General features: G+C 44.7%; 1 protein-coding gene across 1 annotated transcript in view; it reads left to right on the top strand.

The window, feature by feature from the left end:
• STAB2 (stabilin 2) overlaps nucleotides 1-20209 on the top strand; it is a 148076-nt gene that overhangs the window by 36624 nt on the left and 91243 nt on the right. Inside the window, exons 14-26 of the mRNA XM_015422556.1 lie at nucleotides 433-495; nucleotides 601-720; nucleotides 1873-1926; nucleotides 3951-4031; nucleotides 7647-7799; nucleotides 8890-8973; nucleotides 9683-9769; nucleotides 10389-10500; nucleotides 11264-11438; nucleotides 13172-13265; nucleotides 15175-15333; nucleotides 18470-18565; nucleotides 19907-20002. Of these exons, the coding sequence (XP_015278042.1) occupies nucleotides 433-495; nucleotides 601-720; nucleotides 1873-1926; nucleotides 3951-4031; nucleotides 7647-7799; nucleotides 8890-8973; nucleotides 9683-9769; nucleotides 10389-10500; nucleotides 11264-11438; nucleotides 13172-13265; nucleotides 15175-15333; nucleotides 18470-18565; nucleotides 19907-20002 (1374 nt within the window). The remainder of the gene's footprint in view (nucleotides 1-432; nucleotides 496-600; nucleotides 721-1872; nucleotides 1927-3950; nucleotides 4032-7646; nucleotides 7800-8889; nucleotides 8974-9682; nucleotides 9770-10388; nucleotides 10501-11263; nucleotides 11439-13171; nucleotides 13266-15174; nucleotides 15334-18469; nucleotides 18566-19906; nucleotides 20003-20209) is intronic.

Below are 20209 nucleotides of genomic sequence, written 5' to 3'. Positions count from 1 at the left end.
TGTTGTCAAAACCAGGGCTTTTTTTGTAGCAGGAACTCCTTTGCATGTTAGGCCACACACCCCTAATATAGCCAATCCTAATGAGTTTCTGCTGTTGGGTGTGGCCTATTATGCTAATGAGTTCCTGCCAGGTGTGGCCAACTTGGGAGCCAGCCGGAACTCAGTTCCTGTGTGTTCCTGCCCCAAAATAGCCCTGGTCACTGCATTGTACTTTCCTACAGAGAAGTGGTTGTTGGTTCTGATTCAGAAGAGCATTGAGGCCTGGCGTGTGTTAGCACAATAATCAAGCAACAGGGCTCCAGGGCAGCACTCAAGTGAAGTGCTGTTCATGATAAGCCTTGTGTTGTTTTTGGCATGCATAACACCAATATAACCAATTGTTCAGTGATTTTTAATATGTAAAGTGTCATGAATCTATTTTTGTTTTCTTAGAAATCTATAATGAAAGTTCTTCAAGACAAAACAAGATACAGCACGTTTATATCCTTAATAGAGGTAAGGTTTTAAAAATGCCAAACAAACCCATTTTACAGTGAATTTTTTAAAAAAATCTACACTGGATGACTGTTTCTTTTCCCTCCCCCATTCTCTTAAAAATAGAAAACAGGCATGGGACCAAGTTTAGATAAACATCCTGGTCCTAATACAGTTTTCATTCCAACCAATAGTGCTTTGGAGAACTTGGAAGATGGAGTTCTGGACTACCTGTTGTCAAGTAAGGTATAAGTCTTTAAATATGCACATGGGTATTCATTTGTATGCTGAAATTATATCCACTGGGACATAACCAAAGGCCAGCTTGGATATGGGATATGTATGCATCACTGACCAAATTACTAGCCCAATCCTGTCAGATCTCGAAAGCTAAGCAGGGTCGGCCTTGGCTAATTTTTGGAAGGGTGACCTCCAAGGAATACGATGGTCGTGACGCAGAGGCAGGCCATGTCAAACCACTTCTGAAACATCTCTTGCCAGTTTGGTGTAGTGGTTAAGTGCACGGACTCTAATCTGGGAGAACCGGGTTTGATTCCCCACTCCTCCACTTGCACCTACTGATGTGACCTTGGATCAGTCACAAGCTCTGGCACAGCTGTCCTTGAAAAAGAGCAGTTTGTGTCAGAGTTCTCTCAGCCCCACCCACCTCACAGGGTGTCTGTTGTGGGGAGGAGAAGGGAAAGGAGTTTGTAAGCCGCTCTGAGACTCCAAGTGAAGGGCTGGGTATAAATCCAATCTCTTCCTCTTCTTCTTCTTCTTAAAAACAAGTCTAGCTTGCCACCTAGTGGTGCATAAAGCTAGAGAGCTAGAACTGCTGGCTGCCAGGCAATCTTAGGATCTCCTGGCTATTCTATACACAATGCCATACAATTTTTTAAAAACTGTCCAAATTGATACATAAACACTGTCCCTTTGCATACTACCATTCAATCGGCTTCTGGAACTTCCTTTAACATTGATATAATCCATTGGGCTATCACATGCATACATACCATATGGCCAAGTGATTTTATAAAAGTACTCAAAAGTACATACATTCACTATATGAACAATGTTCATTGACGGAGATCAACTCAGTCTTATAGGGAGTATTTTGACTGTCTATGCAATGGCGATAAGAGGGGGTCACAAAAGTGAGAACAGGAATCAAGAGGATAAGGAAGGTAAACAAAGCCAAAGAGCCAAATGAGACTCCAGGTCCCCAGCTGAATATATAAAAAGTAATCATACAGGGATTTTTGTTTGTTTGTTTAATTTTGTTTTACAGAAGTTTTCAGAGAGAAATTTTGTGCTACAGAATTGGAAGAAAATTGTGAAGGAAATAAAGTCTGTGTTATACTTAGTTTGTTACAAGAGCCTCTGTTTTGTTTGTAACAGGGTTCACGAAAGCTTCATGAGCTAGTTCAACATCACATCGTTCCTCGAACCCAGGTTGGTATAACTGACATCTCCAGCATATATTCAATATATTCCTAACAGCAGAGGACTTCGATGGCATGCTGTTCCCAATGAATGAAAGACAAAGAACCATGAAAGACAAAGGACCATGTGATTAGTTCCCCAAACACAATTCTCTATGAGAAATCTTATTTATTTATTTAGATATTTATACCCTGCCCTGACCTGGATGGGCCAGGCTAGCCCGATCTTGTCAGACCTCAGAAGCTAAGCAAGGTCAGCTCTGGATGGGAGGCTGTCAAGGAAGTCCAGGGTTGCTATGCCGAGGCTGGCAATGGCAAATCACCTCTGTACATTCCTTGCCTTGAAAACCCTGTGGGGTCTCCATAAATTGGCTGTGACCTCATGGCACTTTCCACCACCACCACTGATACTCATTTTTCCCACCAGTGGGGACTCCAAACGGCTCCTCCTCCATTTGATCCCCACAACAACAACAACCCTGTGAGGTAGGTTAGGCTGAGAGAGGGTGACTGGCCCAAGGTCACCCAGCTGAGCTTCCATGACAGAATGGGGATTTGAACCTGGTTCTCTCAGATCCTAGTCTTACACAATAATCACTGCACCATGCTAGCTTTCAGAAGTAAAAGTCTGGTCTGGTCAATTTTTGCGCAGTCCCTTCCTCCTCCACGGAGCTCCAGATCGCATAGGTGGCCACCTCCCATTTTATCCTCACAGCTCTCCTCTGCAAGTCTTAGAACTGGTCCAAAATAATCCAGTAAGCTTTATGGCTGAGTGGGGATGTGCATCTGTGGGTCAAATCCAGCAATACATTGGCAGAAGGTGGTCACGGGTGTGGATTTTTGCCACATTTCCCTCCCCACAGCAATCCCTTCTGGCCCCTGGAAGTCTGATTCTTGGGGAGAGACCTTGCACGGACAGGGCAAGGGCCTACAGTGGGGGGGGGGGGAGCAAAATTACCCCTTCTCCCTTTTCCATCAGCAAAGTTGCTCACGTTGGTTCACTTGGGTCCAGTGTTCCCTCTAAGCTGAGTTAGTGTGAGCTAGCTCACAGTTTTTTAGCCTCCAGCTCACACATTTTTGTCTTAGCTCAGGAAGGAGGGCTCCAGAGCAAACTAATTTTATGCAGTAGCCAAATCACTCACTCAGTGATTTAATGCCAGTAGCTCACAAAGTAGAATTTTTGCTCACAAGACTCCACAGCTTAGAGGGAGCATTGCTTGGGTCCTGTAAACCCGGGAATTAACTTTTATCAGAGTTGGAAGGGACTGCAAGAAGGATGGGAACGCAACAAACGTCCAAGCTCCTTGCTCTGATGCATCACTCCACAGGCCTAATCCAACACCCTGGCCACTAAATCACACTGGTGGTATGCCAGTCACTTTTAAAAATAAGCCTGTGGTGGGGAAAAGTTTGTGAGACTGTTTAACAACATTGTGGTAGCTATTGTGAAATATAAAAAGTGGCCACAAATCATAACTTGAAGAGCGTTTTGCCTCAAATCTCATCCTTTCTCTATTGAAATATGAAACGTTTTCCCTGCTGCGAGATTTACCAAATACGTATGAAGCTGCCTTATACTAAATCAGACCATTGGTCCATTGAGGTCAGTATTGTCTACTCAGACTGGCAGTGGCTGTTCAGGGTCTCAGGCAGAGGTCTTTCACATTGCCCTTATCCTGACCCTTTGAACAGGAGATTCTGGGGATTGAACCTAGGACCTTCTGCATGCTAAGGAGATGCTCTATACCACTGAGCCATGGCCCCTGCCTTTATAGAATTTGTATGCCTGGGGCATCTGCTGTGCTGATCTGGAGTAGATTTTCAGACTATAAGCTTTTGAAAATTAAGGCTCCCTTTGTCAGATACACAAAAGCTGAAATGCCAGATTGTTGGTCTTTAAGGTAGTACTGGATTCGAATCTTTCTTTTTAAACAAAATGTTATTCACTAATGATGTGCTATGGGAAAATATATATACATGATGTTTAGCAATGCATGGAACATGATCACACTGTACAAATGTTCAATTTTCCAGCTGGAGGTTGCCAGCCTGATCTCAACAGGGCTCATCAAGACCATGACTCAACAGTTCATCTACTTTAATATCACTAAAAGCGTAAGTCCAAGAGAAGTTGGCTCATTTTGCTGTATCGTTCTGTCCAGTCACTTTAGGTGGCAAACACCACAGGCTTCTGACTTTTGAAAGGCCTGGTATGTATTTAAGAACACATTTAATGGCAGGTAATTTTATATATCTCTCCTTATATATAATTGAGTTTTCATCCCCCAATGTTCTATGCGCGCCAAAATAGGTTGGCCGCGTGAACTGCCAGTCAGAAGACGCTGGCTGGGTTGGCTGGCTGCTTTGTGGAGTCCCGCCCATGTCAGCCCCGGCCAGGGTCTTCGGCTCACTCTGCTCTGGTCCTTGAGAAGAACTGGACCATCTGCAGGCTAAGCCAGGGGAAGGCCTCCACAGGTCCAGCCGACCGTGTGGCCTTCCTCGGCCTGCAGAACCGAGAGGGAATCATGGTGCTGGCAGATGGTGGCTCAGCCACGTCCCAGCCATCCACTGCAAGCAAGCGCCACCGCCAGGAGCTGGGGAAGGGAGGCTGCGATGCCAGGCGACAGGGGCTGGGGGCACAGCAAAGGCAGTCCTGGCAGCAGGAGGAAGCAGCAGCCCCAGAGAAGCAAATTGGAAGCGAGGGGGATGGGAGAGGGCAGAGATGGCGGAGGAGGAGGTCAGTCACGAACGGGCGGGCGGTCCACCTTGCTCTACCACCTTCTTGGGGGGGCTGTGCCGACTCCGGCTGGCCTCAGAGATGGGGGAGACAGCCGCGGCCAGACACAGGGAGGCAGCGGCCCCTTCTTCGGGGGAGTTCCCTCCACTGGCCTCGGAGAGGGGGGAGGCGGCTGTGCTATGCTTCCCCCACCTGGTGCGGCCTCGCCTGGGGAGGTGGTGGGCCCTGCTTCGGGGGGCGAGAACAGCGCCCTTCCTTGCTGCGAGGCCTCTCTCTGGCGGCCACGCCGGGCTTCCCTCACCTGGAGCGGCCTCCGCCAGCCAGGCTGTGGGCCCTGCGTTGGGGGGGGCTCTGCTGGCACCAGCTGGGCTCAGGGAGGGGGGAGGAAGCTGCACGCGCTTCCCTCGCCCGGCTTGGCCTCCGCCACCCAAACTGTGGGCCCTGCATTGGGGGGGGGGCTCTACCAGCCCTGGCTGGGCTCAGGGAGGGGGGAGCCGGCCATGCTGCACTTCCCTCACCTGCCGCACCCTGGCCCTCCTTCGGGGGGGGGGCAAGCCCCGCCGCCTTGGCCCACAGCGGCGGCCCTCCCTAGGGCTCGTTGCCTCTTCCCACAATGGGCCTTGCCCCTAGTGCAGTAATAAATACTAGGTGGCCTTTCATTGAATAGTAATACATAATATATAATGGAACATATAACGTGAAAAGCTGGCTCGCATGTACATATATGTGACTTGGCAACTCACAGCTGACTCCACTGGAGGTTTGAGATAACACAAGGTGATACGTAAAAGAACTTTGACATCTGACTGCGACATTTGAACACATGTGAAGCTGCCTTATACTGAATCAGACCCTTGGTCCATCAGAGTAAGTATTGTCTACTCAGAGTGGCAATGGCTCTCCAAGGCCTTAGGCAGAGGTCTCTTGCATGACCTACTGCCAGGTCCATTTAACTGGAGATGCCAGGGGGGATTGAACCTGGAACCTTCTGCATGCAAAGCAGAGGGTCTTCCACTGAACCACAGCCCCTCCCCATATGATAAGGGACAGTTGATTTGATTTAGGCTACAGTCATCAAGGGATGAGCAAAAACTATCATTCATTACCAGAAGAAATGATATAACTGTTACATTAGAGATTCTCCCCCTCTTCCCTTATCCTGCCCTTCCTCTGTGGCACTCAGAGAGTTCTCCCTTTCACATTTTATCCTGATATCCCTGTGAAATAGATTAGGCTGAAACAGCGAGAGTGGATGGCCCAACGTCACCCATCAGGAGTGTCGTGTCAGAGTGGGGATTTGCACCTAGACCTCCCAGGTCCTTGTCTGGCATTTGAACTGGAACACATATCCCTGTTACTTGCCACCTAGTGGTCAAGCGGCAGAGACTTTTTGTTGAGCAGTCAGACCAAGCATGCTCCCGGAAAAGGGAGAGTTATTAGAGAAGCCTTTTCCAGGATGGATGCCCTGCTGAGGCTTTGTCTGCTAAAGTTAAAATAAAGCAGATTTATACCTTTTCCTTGCTGCTGTGGACTCAAACTTTACATGAACCACTAACCACACTGTCTCTCAGGCGTAATTCATATGACACCTTTTGGCACAGAGAGAAAAAAATTGTGGTAGAGTTGCCAGGTCCCCTCATGACACTAGCAGGAGGATTTGGGGGGGCAACCAGTGTTCCCTCTAAGCTGAGTTAGGGTGAGCTAGCTCACAGTTTTTTAGCCTCCGGCTCACATATTTTTGTCTTAGCTCAGGAAGGATGGCTCCAGTGCAAACTAATTTATGCAGTAACCAAATCGCTCGCTCATAACTTTAATTCCAGCAGCTCACAAAGTAGAATTTTTCTCAGAAGACTCCACAGCTTAGAGGGAACATTGGGGGCAACGCTATGGTTTTTGACCAAAACTCTATGGTAAAATCAGCTCTAAACCATAGAGTTTTGCCCTCAAAACTTCTGGGTGACATCATCACATTGGGGATGTTGCTGTTTGGGGGTGGGGTTCCCCTACTGTTCAATTAGCCAGCAGCAGGCAAAAGCCCCCAAAATTGGGGGAACCTGGGGACTGGAAACCCTAATTTGTGGCAACTTTCTTCACCTCAAACCTGATTTTACAAATCAGGCCTTCTTAAGAACCCCACCCAAGAGCTGTAAAGGTACATGAAATGTCAGACATACGAGTGTGTGTGGAACAGAGTACAAGAAGCAATGGCAGTTCTTACTTATGAAGAGTTACTGTGAAGAACAGTAACTGTCCAGGCTTAGAGGGGCCTTTGGGGGGGGCAGCCCTGCAACAAGAGTGGCATTGGCAAGAAGGCCCCAGCAGGCTCCCGTGGAGGCCAAAAGAGCCCAGAACAGTGGCAGCAGCATGGGCACTCTAACCCCTGAGATGCCAGTGGCAGCAGGCCCCGCAAAGGGGAGGCCAGTTGCCACCCTGAGCTGGCTGCCCCAGGCTCCGAACTGGGCACTGCTGGAGGGAGTGGAAGAATGGCAGGCGGATCTTGGCTGACTGGGAGGGAGGGGGAGGAAGCCTGGGCGAGGGGTTCCTACAGGTGGCCAATGGGAGCACTCCTGGCCTGAGGAGCAGAGGGTAGGTCCAATGGGAGTCCATAGAGAGGGGGAGGCAGGAAGGGAAAGCGCAGGAAGGGAAAGCACATAAAAGGGAGCTCCTCAGAACAGGCTGGGAAGGAATATGAGTCAGCAACTTGGACTGCTCAGAACTCGGGTTGACTGGCTGGGAGAAGGAGGGTCAGGGGGACCTAGAACCCTCTTCCCTCCCATTCTGAGGGCCGGGAGCTCCCTACTGAAGTGGTTGCCAAGACAGCAGAAAGCGGCATTGCCCTGGAGACAGATGCGAGTCGTGACAGAAGGATAATAACGATGAAGATAAAAACAGCAACAGGAGCCCATTATGGTCTACAAGTAAATAAAATAAAATCTTGCAAAATAGTGTTGGGAAAATTCAAAGATATCAATTTATTGTTGTAATTTATGCAGGGGCAAATCCTGGTCAATGGTCAAGCAATAGAAGAAGGAGACATTGTTGCAGAAAATGGACGGATTTATATACTCTCTGGTGTTCTTATGCCTCCCTCCATAATCCCAGTTCTGCCACAAAGATGCGATGAAGAGAGAACTGAAATTGTACAGGTAGGATCATTCAGAGTAATAAAGCAAAAGGAGGCAGCCAATAAATTGTCTAATGAATGTATAGAGTTCCCTCATACACAAGGACTTGTATGGAACTCCGATCCAACACGGCTTAGCGCGGCGGCACCGCTGAATGTGTCCTTAAATTGCACTTTATTTTTATCGCCATCAAAGTGATGTTTTAAATTGATTTGTCTGTGTTTTTAAATCATTTACTTCATTTTATCCATTGTAAAATGTATACTGTTTAGCAGTTTTGTGGAAGCCGCCCTGAGCCTGCCTTGGCGGGGAGGGCGGAGTAAAAGTTCAATAAATAAATAAAATAGATAAAGGACTTCTCTTATCTATATAATGGAGGGATCCAGTGCTCCTACACATCCCTTTATGCGTGTAGTTTGGCTCTCTGAGAAACTGGGAACCCCAAGCATACTGGGTTTGCCGCATGGAGGACTCGGACGACGACATGCTTTTGCACACATTTATTGTTCTTCACTCCAAGACTAACTCTAATGGCCCGATAGAGCCAACTATATACATATCCACCCAGCACTCCCCTATTCCCATTGGAGGGTTTGAATGTCCCACCAAAGTGGCTATTGGTTGGGGCTGGGGAAACCAGGATCCAAAGTTTCCTTTGTTCCAGGAGCCAAGCTCTTGCATGTGCCTCGGACCCCTGGTGGCGGTCCACGTACATAACAAGAACATTCTTGAAAGCCCTAGACAACATAAGAAATCAGACTGTCAAGTGTTAGCAGACATGATGTTCACATGATAAAGCTATACCTTCCTAGATCATAACCATCCTGCTTGTTTCAGGGTACATGTGGAAAATGCCCCATGTTCCACTGGAACAGTTGCCCAAAAGACTCAAAACTTGTTGTAAGTAAATTTTCATTTATACAGTTACCAAAAAAACATAAACTTCTTTTTCTTCTACATACTTTACATTAGAATTCGTAACGGCATTTCAGTCGTAATGGAATAAATACCAGCAGCTTAATATCATTCTTGTATTTGATTTTAATATAGCACCAAATGCCTGTGTTTTTGTGGAAGTTTATTTGGATGGTTTTTCTTTTTAATACTGTAGGATATTGCAAGCAGTAAATGTATTTATTATGACCATCCCTTCGTAAGACATGGGTGTGCTAAATACTGCAATGTTACAATAAAGGTGAGGATTTTTCTACCCACCTATCTTCTGCATTGGCTTTTCCCTCCATTGTTTTAACAAACCCTTGTTGCAACAGATATTCTCCTCTGCATTGCATGCTGCTTTCACTTCCTTTGATCATCGGATTTTATGGTAGCTTCAACACTCCATGCTGTTTATTTATTTATTTATTTATTTAATTCAATTTATACCCCGCCCTCCCCGCAATGCGGGCTCAGGGCGGCTTACATAGGGGCAAACGCCAATATAAAACATAATTAAAACCATTTAAAATCCAACAGTACAAAAACATTAATAACGAGTTACTGACTAAAGTGCTCTAGATGTTCTACATGAAATTTCAGAGATGGCATATTTGAACTGTTCAGCATCGTCTGCTCCAGGGAAGCATTAATGTTCCCTCATCCAGGGCCAGGTGAAGATGGAATAATGATGATGGTAGTGGCGGCTCCTACTCATACGCCTGGTGGAAGAGCTCCGTCTTACAGGCCCTGCGGAACTGCACAAGGTCCCGCAGGGCCCGGATCTCCTCCGGGAGCTCGTTCCACCAGATAGGAGCCGCCACCGAGAAAGCCCTGGCCCTGGTAGCGGCCAGCCTGGCCTCTTTGGGACCTGGCACTGCCAGGAGATGTTGGGTCCCGGACCGAAGTGCTGTATGATTGTTGCGCATTGCTCATGGTCATGAGGAAGTATTTGCTTTATTTCGCAGGAGCCTAAGTGTTGTAAAGGATTCTTTGGTCCAGACTGCAATAAATGTCCAGGTGATATTTCCAGTCCCTGTTCAGGCAATGGACAGGTAAATGGAGTAAATATATTTAGCTTAAGCTGGAGTGCATTTGCTTGGTTGAACTCTAAAAGACAGGGCTTTGTTTTTGTTGAGAGGTGGGTTGACTTTGGTGCATTCAGCATATCTGCTGTTTTATAACTATCTCAGCTCCCCTTTGGGACATAATTAGTTGGATGGGGGGGGGGAATTTATAGCTCCTTGATCACAGGATGGACAGCTGAGTGTGTAGTCAGATAACTTCACCATGCACATAGTGCACCAAAGCCAATTAATTGCTTGTCACAAGCAAAGAGTTGTTATGAATCAGCTTTGTTAGAGCTTTCTGGGAATAAAACTAATATGAGTCTGTCCTTCTGTTTAAAATGTCTGGCTGTGAAGTCTAAAAAATAATCCGTGGCAGAAAAAGGAAACAGTATTATCTTTGATTACTGAGTGATAAACTACAAAACAAAGCTTACAGAAGAATCTAGAAGCATAAAGTCCCTGTTAGAACATTCTTTTTCAGTGCTGAGTCTTGTAAGTTCATCTTGCAGGGAGGGTTCTGCCATATTTCCTCCATAGAGTCATAATATGTTTTGTGTGTGAATCTTGATGCACATATTTCAAATATGTTGGTTTCCCATTGTAGTGTATGGATGGAATGAACGGAAATGGAACTTGTGTTTGCAATAGTGGATTTGAAGGATCACTCTGCCAGTTCTGTTCAGATTCCACTAAATATGGACCTCAGTGTGACACAAGTAAGTGTTTCCAGCATAGACCAAGGTGATTAAGTTTTGGACATTCATGGACCAAGCTCTTTGTAAGACCATAAATAATTGTGTGCCAGCAAGTCACAGCCAACTCATGACAATCCCAGGACCATGACGTTTTCAAGACAAGAGATGTGCAGGTTTGCCTTTGCCTTCCTCTGCATAGCAACCCAATTTCCGTGGTGATCTCCCACCAAAGATGACCCTGATTAGCTTCCAAGCTCTGAAAAGATCAGACTAGACTGTGATATTAGGCTGCTTTGTAAAACCATAGTGTCAAAACATATTTTAATAAGCAGATTTATGCCAAATGAAATTATTGTAGAAAAATAATCCCATCATGATTGTTAAAAAAAGAATGAGCTGAGAATATGTATTCTGCCAATGTATAAATGTTAAAATTAGCCAAGAATCTAGCAAAGGTTTTATTTAAAATATATGTTCTCTAGCTTTTTAAAGGCAATATGATCTCAAGATTTAGGCCTCTTTCAGTTATTTTGTTAGATCAAGATGGGTAGCCGTGTTAGTCTGTCTGTAGCAGTAGAAAAGTAAGAGTCCAGTAGCACCTTAAAGACTACAAAAAATGGTGGTAGGATATACGCTTTTGTGAGTCACTGCTCACTTCTTCATATCTGAAGAAGTGAGCAGTGACTCTCAAAAGCTCATACCCTACCACAAATGTTGTTAGTCTTTAAGGTATTACTGGACTCTAGTTATTGCATTGACATTTATTTTCCCCCTCCTTCCACAGCCTGTATGTGTGTTTATGGCAAATGTGACAATCGAATAGATAGCGATGGAACCTGCCTTCCTGGCTCATGCAAAAGTGGATATGCTGGGAAATTATGTGACATGCAGGTGTTTCCATGCATGGAGATGTCTCAGCTCTGTAATGGGCATTGCCTGTTCAGCAATGGCTCCATGAGGTAGGTCCATTCTGTGCATCTGATAATTATGTGGGCTATTCAGATGGTTCATATGAGGTTTATGAGGAGTTTATGGTAATGCATTCAGTTGTCGTTCGTTGTGAGCTTTCATGTGATGATATTATAGAAGGTAGAGTGATGCACATGCAAAGATACTTAATATACTTTTTGTTGACTACCGAGCTGTTTGCCCAACACCTCGAAAAGTTACCTGTCACTCTTAGTTCTTGTCATTGCCCTCCTTGGATCCTTCTTTCTGACTCTTGAGGCACGCACACCCACTTCCTGCCCTACATACACACACTTCACATTCTCAAGAAGGCATTTATTCCTCATCAAGCTTTAGCCTTTCTCCTGGCTAGGGGCGTATTCCAAGCCAAACCAACTGTACAGCTGATTCTTCTGTTATTTACTCCTCAAGTACAACCGTTTCCTTCACTCTCTTCATCTGGCACAGACACCATTTCGGCACCCTGGATCTCAGTGTAATTAAGTTACTCCTTGGGTTCCTCACGGCTAATAAGGCATTGGCAGTACATTGTCATGTGCAAATGGCAGTTGCCTACTACACTCTCTGTTTGGCACACCAACCTGAAATTGCACATATGTGAAATATTCAATGAAAAGGATAGTCTAATAAGCTATCATGCTGTTGGTGGACCTAGTCCCGGTCAGAAATAGGCATTCAAGGGCCTACATTGAGGTTTCTCCCATTCCTCACATGAGGTCTCAATCTACACATTGCAAAGTCCTCAGGGAACAACATGAGGACTTTGTATCACACACATGATGGGAGTTTTAAAAAGGTAAAGGTTCCCTTGCTCGAAAGCCAGTCGAGTCCGACTCTAGGGTTGTGGTGCTCATCACCATTTCAAAGCCGAAAAGCCAGCGCTGTCTGAAGGCATTTCCGTGGTCATGTGGCTGGCATGACTAAACACCAAGGCGCACGGAATGCTGTTACCTTCCCACCGAAGTGGTACCTATTTATCTACTTGCAATTTCTTGCTTTCGAACTGCTAGGTTGGCAGGAGCTGGAACTAGAGATGGGAGCTCACTCCGTCATGCGGCAACACGGATCTCGAACTGCTGACCTACTGACCTTCCACAGCCTGCAGTTCAGCGTCTTAACCACTTGAGCCACCGCAGCTCAAGGAGCTCAAGATGGGAGTTTAGTGCCTCCCAAATACACATTGTCTCTTTTCAGTTTGTGACTGCAGCATGGAGGGAGAAACAGCTGTAGCCTCCCCCAAGCATGCTGTTTTTGCATCTGCAAACCACCCCACAGAGCTGCTGGTGGCTCCATTGTAAGAAACATATTACTTACATGGCTACAAACAAGTTTTGCAACAGACCCAATAGGTCTGCAGGGGGTAGTTTGAGGATGTGAAAACAGCAGGGGAGAAGCTACAGCCACTCCTCCCTGTATGCTGTGGTCCCAAACAAGTGTCTGGGAGGCACAAAATGTGTGATACTTTGTAATGTATAGATGGACACTAAGATCATGTAACTAGCGATGCCAGGAAATATATCAGGATTCAGTTATTGGAAGGTAAAGTTAAATTTTCTTGGAAGCCTTATTGAGCAAGAAACCTCTACCGGAAACCCAGGATTGCTGTTGACAGTAACAGTAGAATTACTATTATTTTATACTACTGTTTTAAAGACGAAGTAATACAGCTAGTTTCATTTTATATTCTATGCCTACTAATTTTATGATACGTGGTGCATTTTAGCTGTGCTTGTAAACCTGGATATGAAGGAGATGGAATAATATGCAGTGAAGTAGATCCTTGTGGAAATTCAACCTTCCATCGTTGCAGTACTCATGTGAGTATACAGTTCTGTAACATGTATGTTTGTTGTGAGCAAACTTAGAAAATAAATGTGCATATTTTAAATTCTGCATGTAATCATCCAAATTAAGATCATTTACATAAATATCTTTTATTGAACTTTTTCAGTTAGAATGGTCACTACAGAAACTAAAAATGAATTAGTTCAAAGGGGATTGATGTTGTCTCTAAAGAACTATGCATAGTGATGCCTCCAAAAGGTGGGGGGGGGTGTCCCTTTGATATTTTTCTTTAAATACAGTCCATCTCCCACTTTCACATGGAAAACTGGCTTCAATAAGAAGGCAAATGTTACCACCACGACTTTTCCCTGCTGTACAATGTGTAGAAAAACTCTTATTCTTTCACCCTTCCTAGCCTAATTGTTGAGGTATCTCTGTCACTTTTTTCAACCAATGAACAAGTTTTCCTTAAAAGCAGTAGATCAGTAGCCTGGAGACATTTTACAGCTTTTGGCATAACCCACCAGGGAATTCTCCCACACAGTCACTTTTAAATTAATGGGAGCTATGGAGGAGTTTATCAATGGGATCTCATATTCCTTTTGAGTGTGATTTGTTGTGTGGCACTTCCCATTCAATTGGGATCTCTGCCCTTTCTGTCCACAACTTCTTTTGGAAACATGCGTGTACATGATACTTGCTGAAAACTAGGGACATTCCAGTGTACAACAAGACACATTATGTTCCTCCTTGAACACTGAAGATCAGGAACTGACTAAGTAAGAAAATAATGCAGAAAATTAACTTGGGAGGAGGTGCTGCTCAAGGAGTAAGAAATAAAGAACTTCGGGATGCAGAGTGTTTAATTTAATTTGATATGGTCCACTTACAGCTTACAGTTACTTCCAAGTATGTAAGAGTTTTCACATGTCATGACCCACCCTCAGCACATGTGAGTATTCCTGACGCTGATTCTGTGGTGTGTAAAATTCTGTGGTGTGTAAAAAAGCTTGAGACAGGAGAGCAATGGCAGTTATGTTCACTCCAAATAACATCATGAATAGAAACATGGGAATATTTGTGGAAAAACTCTATGAAATTATCAATATGTACCAATGTAAAAGAAAACTGTTATAAAATGATGTATACATGGTACATGACACCTAAGAAAATCGCAAATATGAATCAGAATATGTCTAGTAAATGCTGGAAGTGTAAAAAACATGAGGGCTCATTTTACCACATGTGGTGGACTTGTGAAATGCAAAAAAATTTAAAATCTTCTTTTAAGAAAGCACCTGAAATTCTGCTCTTAGGTTTAAAAATGGAAGAACTAAATGTAACAAAAAGGACATTGTTCTGGTATTTGACAACAACAGCAAGAATGGTATATGCTCAATATTGGAAGCAGGAAAAAATACCAGACTTAGAAGAATGGATACAAAAAGTTCTGTTCATGGCCGAAATGGACAAAATAACTAGAAAACTGAATAATGAAGAAGACCAGGAATTTTTTGAAGAATGGAGTGACTTTAAAACATATTTAGAAAAGAACTGGGACGTGAAACATAATTTACTATATCTAGAACAATATTAAGTACATGATGTTATCTTGAACTTATTAATTATATGTGACATAAGGGAGACGCATTGCGGGAAGCCTTTTGGGGGAGGGAGGAAAAATTGGATTTTTGACCGAGTGAGAAAAAGATGGATACTGTATGATTAATGGAAAATAAAAATCTTTTATTCCACACAAATAACTCCATGAATGAAATCTAGTCAACTGTCCAGTATTTACTATGTTCTGCATTGCTGAAATTTCATGAAAAGAAGAATGGCCTCAAAGCCTAGCGAAGTCCAGTGCTGTCTCCATTCCCTCTGACCATCATCTGCAGATGATCAGCTTTATTATCTCTGGTGTTCTCAATATACCTGCAGGCAGACTGTGTTGTCACTGGGCCCGGAACCCATGAGTGTGTGTGCCAGCCAGGATGGACAGGGAATGGGAGAGACTGCTTGGAAATCAATAACTGCTTGCTGCCCAGTGCTGGAGACTGTCATAGTAATGCTACCTGTCTACATACAGGTCCCGGTCAGGTAAGCCAGGTCTGCTGATTCCTTTACTCATATGCCACAGGAATCTCCTGTAGACTTTCTCCACATCAGCCTGAAAAATTTAACAAGCGAAGCTTTTTATGGCATGAAAACAGTGAAGGGTGTGTATGCTTTACCTGATTTATTACTGCATTTCAGGCTGCCATTTTAAAGGCACAGGAGCAGATCCCTAAGCAAAGTTGGTGTCCTGCTTATGGCCACATCTGCCTCCTCTCACCACATACATCTTCTTTCTCTCTTTTCCTCTGTGCTATATCAAATGTCTCTGTTTCCATGGGCTTGATAGGTTAGTCTTATCTAGTTTTAACAATAGTTGTAGATTTCTTCCTCCAGCTTTGGGGGTAATGTTTGTGACATCTTCCTAGCAGGATGCTCAGAAAGCAATTGCTGGCAGGATCATAAGTATAGCACTTTTTATTGAACCTAGAATTTGTACCTCTTGTCATTTCTCACCCCACTGAACTTCAGTCATTACCTCCCCATGTGCAGTCTCTGGACCAGATACAAAACAGGGCTGCCACCTGTTAACTTCCAAGTCCTTGCATCTGGGAACTGATCCAAGACATTGTAGGTATAACTGTGATGTTTGCAGTGCCAGGTGTCACATTCATTAGAGCAGCACCTCCATGCCTGTCTTTCACTAAATATCCAGTAAAAGCCCTATGTGACAAGGTTTGGAAAGGGGTATTGGGATCATACCAGCTGTACATTCATCAGAACTTCTGGATACATCCTGTATACGTACAAACTTTCCATGTGTAGGGGCTGTTCTAATGAATGTGTGAAGGCCAGGACTACGGAGAACAATTCCAGCTCACTTCCACAAATTAATTGTACATATTCACTGTATGTACCACAAATCAGATAGGAGGGGCAGAAGGCCAGTTTTGAGGAGGAGACTCAAAATTAACTAGAAAACCTAACTTGGTCCAAACAAGAGAAAGGGTACAAACTAGAATCAAGAGGTGTTCAAACTAGAATGAATTATCTTCCTTTATGCTCAACTGCCAGCAGCTGGCCTGATCCTAGTTAACAAATCAGGTATGTTGCTAGACATATGACCTGACCAATCAGGTGTGTTGCTAGAAACATAACCAGGTACTGTGCAGCTGCACATACTCACAATCAAGCAAGACACCTTCCCCCAACCAGGGTTCTATGCACTAATGAGATGGAATGCGGAGGAAAAATTCAGTTTGGTGTAGTGGTTGAGTGCGCGGACTCTAATCTGGGAGAACCGGGTTTGATTCCCCACTCCTCCACTTGCACCTGCTGATGTGACCTTGGGTCAGTCGCAAGCTCTGGCACAGCTGTCCTTGAAAAAAGAGCAGTTTGTGTCAGAGTTCTCTCAGCCTCACCCACCTCACAGGGTTTCTGTTGTGGGGAGGGGAAGGGAAAGGAGTTTGTCAGCCGCTCTGAGACACCTTTGGGTAGTGAAGGGCGGGGTATAAATCCAATCTCTTCTTCTTCTTCTTCTTCTTCTTTCCTAGTCCCTGGCCTTGATGATGTAGGTCCCATGATCTCACTTGAATTTGTGTCAGACTTAGGGTTGCCAGGTCCACCGGGGGACTGGGAACCCTAGTCAGACTCCCATCTCATTCTTTATCTCTCCCTCTGAAACTGCAAGTCAGCGTGACCTTAAATTCTGGAAGTGATGTTGTCTTGACACTCTAGGATTCACCAGAAACTCTATGGCTTTATGATGAAATTACATCTGAGTTCACCCTGAAAGTGATATCATGATATTGCCAAATGCCAGTTTTTCGCACCATTTTTTCCTGCTGCTCTACTGAATGGTGATGGGGTTGGAAGCTATAGTGAGAGACTATATAGAAATATTGATTTCTAAAAGCCTTCTTCCTTCTCCTATTCTGTCTGCTGTGGCTTACTTCCTCTTGCAAGCTAAATGGTGAGGCCCAGATGGCCTCAATAGCATGCCATATAACCACACATTCTTTCACACCTCTGTGGAAGAGCTAGACTTCAAGGCGCCTGCTTTAAGGCTACATGGGCTATGTCACATACAACATGGAAAAGCTGGGTTTGGGAGTCGCGTGACGGGGGCGTTGGTTCCCAACCCCCCAGCCTATCCCCAGTTGTCCCCATGACAACAAAAAAATTGGTCACACACCCTGCTACTCGTGATTGGCTGATGGCCACAGATAGTCATGATTAGATTGGGGTTTAATTGTCTGGTCCCTTGGAAGAGAGCTCGCTGTTCTTGCTCTCTCTCTACTTGTTTGAATTGCACCGGGAATTGCACCGGGAGGTCTTTGTTCCCAGGTGGAACAAAGACCTCCTTTGTGAAGCTGAGCACATGGCTGGTGCACAAGGGGGATTTTCCCTCAGAATTCCTTGGTGTCTAGCTGGACTGTATACCTGGACATTCTTGGGTTATGGATCATCCTGGTAATTATGCATATCTCTTACTGTGTAGTGAAGGCAAAAACTGCCCTAGTCTTTCTTGTTTTGAAATCCTTATTAGTCTAATTGCAAAGCTCTGAACTGAATAAAATATTGTTCTTGTTTCTAACTTGTTTGATGTTGTAACTGGATTCAGAGGCTAAACTCCTGTGCCTTCTGCTCACCATACAAGCTACCTTGGTAATATTAACTGTGCAGCTCTAGATTGAGTTGTTCAGTGTGTTATGTCCCAGAGGCTAACCTAAAGGTTTGGAATCCCTCCCTTGGGGAAAGCCGGGACTAGTTAAAAAGGGATTCTGGTGGCTATTGTTCTGAATCCAGAGAGGGCAGCCTACCTCTCTGGGTTGTTGTTAAATGTACTGAAAAATATAGGTTTCCCCCTCATTCCTGGACAGGCTTGGGAGTAGAAATCTATACAGAGACCTGACAGCCCTAGAGAATAATCCAGTTGCAAAATTAAGACATGGGAAAATGAAGCTTCTTGAATAAAATGTTGAGCCCATCTGTGTATTTATACACATGCCACAGTCTTTAGCTGTTGCCTATCATGAGCTGCTTCATCACTACTCATTGAGCTGACACTGAAAGTCCTTGTGCTTCATCATGAATATCTATGGAAAGAATCAACAACTTGTGTGACTGAGGAGTTATTTTTATATGAATAACTTTATTCTGTGTTTCCCATGTACTGTAGAACAAATGTGAATGTAAGGAAAGGTTTCGGGGGAATGGATATGAATGTGAATCCATAAACCCTTGTCTGGAACAAAACGAAACATGCCACCCTCTGGTAAGTTGTTCAGTCAGTTTACAAAATATCACAAATGTTTTACATTGTTTTTTCATGTGGTATATTAAGATGGTATACCTTACTAAGCCATTACTAGGAGAATGAACTGCATTTCCTATTAATGTTTAGGTTCTCCAGTATTGAACTGCATATTTTTGGAACTAATGTGGCTGCTATTTTTAGTATTCATCATGATACTGATTTCCTTGAAGCAATTCACCTCACAGCAGAATGAATTGTTAAGTACCTGTGTGGGCTCCATTTATGAAACTAGTAGCTATGTAGTGGGACAGATTGCTGGGCTTTCCTGGGAAATCTGGGTTACAATTCCAGCTCTACCATGCAAGGCCCTGGCTGTTTCCTGCTTCCATTTCCAGTTCTGCTGCTGCAATAACTCAGAGCAAGAGATGTCAGTTATCAGAGACCAGGGGTCATTTTATAGAAAAAGAGCTAGGGGAACTCATTAGCATAACTCATTAGCATATGCTACACCCCCTGACATCAGGGGCCCGGCGGTTGACCTGCAAGGCCGGCAGGAGTGTGAGGAAGCCTCGCCAAGGTCCTCCCTGGCCCCAGGCAGGCAGGGGTGGGGAGAGGCGGGGAGGAAGCAACTTACCCTCCCTCTTCTCCTGCCTCCTCCTGGCTGAATGAGGGCCGGAAGCGGGGCGGCCAGAAGCAGGGGGCGGGGCTTCGTCATGTGCCCCACCCCCCGCACCTCACCCGGGGGAACTGCGATCCCCTGCGATCCCCCCCGAATCGACCTCTGTCAGAGACTGTTAAATAGACAAAATATTGCAAGAGTGCTAGTGTTTTAAGCATGTTTTATTTAAAGTTTAAAAAATATTTCATTGTGTTTGTGTTATAAAGTTTATATCTCTGTTACCTGGCATTACATTTTATGACACACATGGCCTGGCCCAACAAGATCTAATTTATGTCAGATCCGGCCCTCATAACAAATGAGTTCGACACCCCTGATTTATATGTTTCTTCCCACTGCCCCTTGCCTGCACTCAGGAGATGTTTGCTGGAAGCAGAATCACTAGGGATGGGTTAAAATCTACCCATCTGGATTTGGAATGGGCTGAGTTTTCCCAGGCTTCTTTGGGAATTACCAGAAAAAGCTTGAGCTCTTCCCAATATTCCTCCACAGTTCAAAAGGCCCAGCCTAGGGGAGTTCCTCCACCATTGACAGCACCTCCCCCCCGACACACGCACATTTTGTTAAACTTACTAAGGAGGAAAAGGAAGCCTTCCTATCTAAAAGGCTTTGCTGTATGTAATCATTGTAACTATCTGTCTGGATGTTTTATTTATTTTTATTTTTTTTTGGTCTCATAGGCAATTTGTCAGTTGTCAGCTTCTAGGGTCTGGGAATGTGTGTGCCCAAAGGGCTATGAAGGAGATGGCAGAATATGCTACGGAAATGCTGTGGATGTGAGTAGGAAACTATTAATTGCCAAAATGATCTTGCCCAGTTCACCTTTTTCAGCATGAGACAACATTAGACACTACAAGAAGCGGTGACCTGTGATACTCGTGGGGGGGGGGAGGGAGAGCTCCACGCAGAGGAGGAAGCTGCCACAGGTAAGCCTTCTCCCCTTCCCCTGCCTGGCCCTGATGGCAAGGGCTGTGCGGCTCCAA

Source organism: Gekko japonicus, unplaced genomic scaffold (genome assembly GCF_001447785.1).
Source record: "Gekko japonicus isolate JY-2015 unplaced genomic scaffold, Gekko_japonicus_V1.1 scaffold1164, whole genome shotgun sequence".
Taxonomy (NCBI): Eukaryota; Metazoa; Chordata; class Lepidosauria; order Squamata; family Gekkonidae; genus Gekko; species Gekko japonicus.
This window is presented reverse-complemented; position numbering and strand designations above follow the sequence as displayed.